Genomic DNA, 6000 nt, shown 5'->3' on the forward strand with positions numbered 1-6000 from the left:
CTACAATTTGAAATTATAGGCAGATGGTATTAATAATTTCAATTCTCCTAAAGATTTCAATCAATATCACATGGATGTATCAGATTTATTGGAGTTGGAGGAAGTGACCTTGTTAAAGAGCAAAAAGCTAGTAATATTTTTACAAGAAAATGAGGAAGTCAACCATTCTGGATAACAGAAAGCAATTATAATTATTCTTCATTAGGAACAACAATTTAATTGGTGAGATCTCAGTATTATGCATATTTCTGGTTACCCATCTTTCCTACGAAAGACGTCATGGGCTGAAAAGGGTGCAGAAATGATTTAAAAGACATTACCTGAACTGCAGGCTTGAGTTAAAAGGAGAGACTGGAGTTTTCACCTGAAGTACATGAAGACAAAGGGTAACCTTACAGAGGTTTATAAAATCATGAGGGGTGCAAGTAAGGTTAATAGTCATGGTCTTTTTCCCAGCATAGAAGAGTCTAAAACTTCAGGGCAAAGATTCAAGATGAATGGGGAAACATTTAAAAAATAACTTCAAAGCAGCTTTTTCTTCCCCTGCACAGAACATGATGTGCAAGTGGAATAGGCAGCTGATGGAAGTGGTAGAGGTGAGTATAATTGTAACATTAAAAAAACATTTTGACTGGTACATGGATAGGAAAGGTTTAAAGGGCTAAACTCAGGCAAACAGGACAATCTTGGTTAGACAACTTGGTCAGCACAATTTCCATATTGTAAAACTATGACAGTCATTCAATATCACTTAATTCACATATTCCAATGTTCCAGTCGTCATAATATCATTTTACTTACACAAGAACTATTCTTTAAAAATTAAAATGCAAGTTTACATCATCTTGGTGAATAAAGCTGGTAATTCAAAGAGAACTTGGTGGGCTATTCGTGTAAGAGATTAGCTTTCCTGCTAGATTATCTCTGTTATCTTCCATGTTTTGAAATGAAAGCAACAATGGATCAATTTTTCTCAGCTACCTTTCTACACTTAAGATAACAATGGATGTCTATGATCAGTGGTGTGCCACAAATATCCGCACTGCTTGTTACATACTTTTAACAATCTGGATGTTAATGTCAAAAGTATGATAAGTAACAGATGAGACAGAATAAAGGAGAGAGATTGAAAAACCAACAATATGGTAACAAACAAACTCTCTCTCTCAAAGTCAACAAGATGTAGGAGATGATCATTGACTTGAAGAGGGGGCAGAGTCCACACACTTGTCCACATTAATGGCACTGAAGTCAAAAGAGTATTTATTCCTGTGAAGTCAAAAGAGTATTTATTCCTGAGAACAAAACTATTTCCAATGACCTGAGATGCGACACACACATAGACATCATGATCAAGAAAGTACACCAATGACTCTACTTTATTAGAAGAACAAGGAAATTTGGCATGCACCCTTATCCCTCAACAACTTCTGCAGACACATGGCTGAAAAATAATTACTGGATGCATTAGAGTGTGATATGTGAATTACTCTACTCAAGATCGGAAGAGACATCAGAAGGTGGTAACGACAGCTCAGAACAATAAAGGCCTCCATGGACTCCATCTACATCTGCTACCCAGGGAAAGCAGTCAACATACTGAAGCACCTGTCACACCCCAGACACTCTCTTCTCCCTCCTCTCATTGGGGAAAGGGCTTAAGAGAGCGTGAAAACATGCAGCAGAAGACTAAAATATAATTTCTTCCCTGCAGCCATTAGGCTCCTGAATGAACCCCAAAAGAGTGCTCTCTTGCTGTCCTTATTCGATGATCATTGATTTTTCTTTTCACTATACTCAAATACTCTGTAAATTGTGCTCTATTCGCAACTATACATAATGCCAGAGATAACCTGTTTACTGAAGAACCCTTCCCACTGTATGATGACAAACTTAAACTTACTACTAAACACAACAGAAGTTAGTAATGTTTTTGATAGTGATTAGGGGAGCAGGATGGCACTGATTATTTTGTCAAATGGGCAGAACAATTGCATATGTACTTTAATCCTGGTATTGTGGGAAATTAATAAGTGTAGGATGTGCACCATAAATGCTAGGTCCTTAGAATGTAACATGTACAGAGATGTTTCTAGTTCTTAATCAAAGTTGAGAAAAAAAAAAGGTTTTTCCTCGAATTTAAACATTTAAGAAGTAAGTTGACTTATTTTGTTAAGGGACAACCAAGAGGAGAAAATCATTCTGCTGCTTAATGTTAGTTCAGGTTTGATCGCCAAGTCAAAGTAGAACTAGGCATTTCAAAAATAAAGTAAAAATTAATTATGCGAGACCAATTTTGACTCTGAACTTGATAATTCTCTTTGTGACTGAAAGCCTATAAGAAATAAAGAGAGATATGAAGTATTAGGTCACAGGTCAATGGACTCATTGAAATGCAGGAAGTCTTAGTGGTCAGCTCCTTATCCTACAATTTGTGTTCCATAGCCAGCTAGTCCGCTGGCTTATAGATTCTGATGATCACAATACAAAGATAAAAAGGGTCATTTCTCCTGCACACATTATATGAAAATGTTTGAAGATAATCATTTTTCAGCAACTCATTATCTTTAATACAGAAAATCTCCCAAATGCCCATCACATTTTATTTGATATCACTTCTGTTCAGCTTTCATTCATTATCTAATTGCAACATTCTCTGTGGTAGCAAATGTAATCAGACATCAATTGTCACAGAACCAAGGGTGGAGTCATCTAATAGGATGATTAAAACTTTGGTTACACAGGTTTTAACAATGACCTTAAATGGACCAGAAGGGAAAAATATATACAGAAATAACTCCAGACTTAAGGAACTCCACCTGCATTTAGCTGCTAATGAAGACCAGATTTGGACAAGTGCAGTGGAAATGAGAGAAATAGAAAAGAATAAGACTATTGACAGACCTGAACACAAGAACTTGAAAATAGAGATTCAGGTGGACCAGGGCTTAATGATACACAGGAAGATGGCAAGCAGAACTTCAGGATTAGAAATAGTAATTTTGTTTGAGGAGAAGTTGACACTGGCATTTGGAATAGCACTAAGACACTCAAGTCCATTTGTCAGGAGCACACTACTGCCCAAATTATCCACTTGCCAGGGTAAGCACACACAAGAATAGGAGCAAGTCACCCATGACCATTTAAAAAGAGAAAGGATGCAAGGTGATCCAGGAGAGAACCAAGTCCAAAAGGTGGATCTCCTCCATAGTTGAACAGTTCCACCACAGAAAATATAAGGGGAGGTCATAAATTTAGGCCCTTCAGCCCAACTTATCCACGGATAACATTCTGAGCTTGTTTTATCAACCTATATTTGGTCCACATCCTTCTAATCCTATCCACATGTCTAAATGACTTTTGTCTGTCATAATGATACCTGTTTCTAAAGCTTCTACTGGCATTCCTTCCAGACACCCTCAGGAAAATTTTGCTCCTCCCTTCTCACATTCCCTCTAGTTTAAGAATCATCTACTCTAGCAGAGACCATTATACCAGCAGGCTGAACAGTAAGCCACGAGTGGCTCATTGGTTTAAACTGTAGGATATTTAGAGGGATAACAAGAGGGTGGCTGTAATTTGGAACTCCCCGAGTGGGGCGGAGGCAGAGATTTAAGTAGCCCTCGAATCGCCAAGAAGGTGATGGGCCAAGTGTTGGTAACTCGGAAAAGGAGAGCTAGGCGGCTCCGAATAAACAGGAAGGGCCAAAGGGCCAGTTTCTGTGCTGTCTCACTCGACTGCAATGATGCAAAAGCTCGAGGAAGCAGTGGGATGATGTGGGAGGTGAATAAAAAGGCAGCTGGAAAATCTCCGCCTAGAGATGGTGAGCAAAGAGCTCTGGTCATGGCTCCAGAAAGGTCTGGAGGGCGAATTGAGCACCATGCCCAAATCACTGACCGTTTTATTTCTTCATCGCTTATTTCCGACCCTCCTAGTGCCGGGGCGGGAATGGAAACGTGATTGGAGAGGTTCAAACATGGAAGGAAAGGACAGCATTTCAATCCTCCCTGGCAGAAGCCTGGGGCTGCCGAGTATTACCACTGGGCAAATAGGCAGAGCAAAGGCTGAGAAAATAATTGTTCAAACGCCCGGCTGAAATTCAACAGCGTCTCGTGAAATGAATTCACCGCAACACTAGAACAGTCGCCCTGGAATGACAGTCTGCCACAGGGAGCTGTCCGCCCTCAGCTGGTTGTCTGCGAAGGGCAGCAGTCGGCCGCGTCCCATCGTAACAGGACGGTGGTGCACCTGCCGGCAAGCAACTTTGCAACGAGATCGCCCACACAACGTGCACTCTCGATGGCCAATCACACACAATTGAACGAGCCCAATATTTACCGATAAATAAAATCCCCTTGATTTTCGTGATCTTTCTGCGTGTCCGTGCAACTGGAAAGAGCAGCCCCTGTGTCAACATGGAATACACTGGGCTGCATTCAGTTGTAACCTCGAATGCAATTTGGTTCTGGAAAGTTATTTTTCCCTGCGGGGGGGGGGTTACATCAGCCGGTCACCCCTCCGTTCAGCTCGCTTTGATCAAGCGTAGAGGGTGAGAGATGGTATTTTAAGGATTGCGAGAACTGGCAGGTTCACCTCCCGACTGGGGCAACAGTCCAGTTCACTGACGTTGACCGAGAGAGGGGTATAATGTAGAATGGTCCCTCTTCTCTCCAAAATGACAAGAGGCGCATTGGACGGAGCCACACGTGCCAATGAGCTCGATGAACGGGAGAGAATCCTTTGCAGCCCGTTACTGTTCAGTGCCCCCTCCCTGGTCGAAACAATAGACTCCTGACACACAGAAGACGAGGGTGCAACATGACACAAACTGCCAAAACTAACGAATGCTGCTCAGTCGAGGGTGCCTTTAACCGTCAATGGGGACAGCCAAGGGGAGTCGTTTCCGCTTCCATTGGTGAGGGAAGGACATCCCACCCTTCAGGTGTTGTGTTATCCAAACCGGACCCAGTGGGATCAACCCCGGCAACCAACAGCACACAAAGAGTCGCGGCTCTGCATCACCCCGGCGCACAAGAATTACCTGCAGACGGTGATGAGGTTTTTCCGCTCCACCGCAGCGTTCCTCGCCATGGTCTTCTTGCGGGAAAAATTCAGACCCAGACTGAGGGAGGCCATGTCTCCCTCGCTGAACCGGAGTCCCGTGACGGCGAGCGGGGGGGTGGAGAGAGGCGTGGGGAACGCTGGACGTTTGGATGGAGGGGCGAGGCGCTGGATGTCCCTCTGCAGCTCGGCTGTGGGATCAGGACGTGTGGCCGCGGGCCGGAATTGCGACAAAACAAACCCCAGCGGCGTTTTAGAAACACACAGCCGACAGGGAGGGAGTTGGATATGGGCCACCGACTTTCGGGACGAAGCATGAGCTTGTGTTTCTTGCAGGTCTCCGGCTGCCCGTCTTGTTTTCGGTTGCGGGGGGTTCCCTGGAATTTTTTTTAAGTATTTTCCCCCCTGGCTCCGTGTGCTTTTAGGTACAGTGGACGGGCTGAGCGGTGAAGCCTGGGACAGTCCGTGGTCGCTCAGGGCTCATACACACAGCTGATCCCACAGGCTGCTCTCCATCCAGTTTCCTTCTGTCACACCACGGGACCGGAAGTTTACCGCTAGGATTCCCTTTAAAGGGACACCGCCAGCATGACCTCATCGTTGGAGCTGCGGGCTCGTCCACACGCCCGCAGTCTGTCGTGTGGCTGGATTTCAGGACGTGAGAAACCCTGATTGAACAGCCGGGGCAGGAGGGGGGGTGGCAGGAGGGGGGGTGGCAGGAGGGGGGGTGGCAGGAGGGGGGGTGGCAGGAGGGGGGGTGGCAGGAGGGGGGGTGGCAGGAGGGGGGGTGGCGGAGGGGGAGGGGAGGGGGAGGGGGGAGGGGGGAAGGGGAGGGGGGGGAGGGGAGGGGGGGGAGGGGAGGGGGGGGGGAGGGGAGAGGGGGGGGGAGGGGCGGGGAGAGGGGGGGAGAGGGGGGGGAGGAGGGGAAGGGGGGGGGAG

The 6000-nt window shown here is 45.5% G+C and overlaps 1 protein-coding gene across 3 annotated transcripts in view; it reads right to left on the reverse strand.

Annotated features, from left to right (window-relative positions):
• The window catches only part of rundc3b (RUN domain containing 3b), a 137675-nt gene extending 132080 nt beyond the window's left edge, over positions 1–5595 (reverse strand). For all 3 annotated transcript variants that reach the window (XM_069914291.1, XM_069914289.1, XM_069914290.1), the window contains exon 1: positions 5042–5595. In XM_069914291.1, the coding sequence (XP_069770392.1) occupies positions 5042–5136 (95 nt within the window). In that variant the 5' untranslated portion in view covers positions 5137–5595. The remainder of the gene's footprint in view (positions 1–5041) is intronic.
• Positions 5596–6000: the final 405 nt, after the last annotated feature.

This window comes from Narcine bancroftii, chromosome 1 (assembly GCF_036971445.1).
Source record: "Narcine bancroftii isolate sNarBan1 chromosome 1, sNarBan1.hap1, whole genome shotgun sequence".
In the NCBI taxonomy this organism is placed as follows: Eukaryota; Metazoa; Chordata; class Chondrichthyes; order Torpediniformes; family Narcinidae; genus Narcine; species Narcine bancroftii.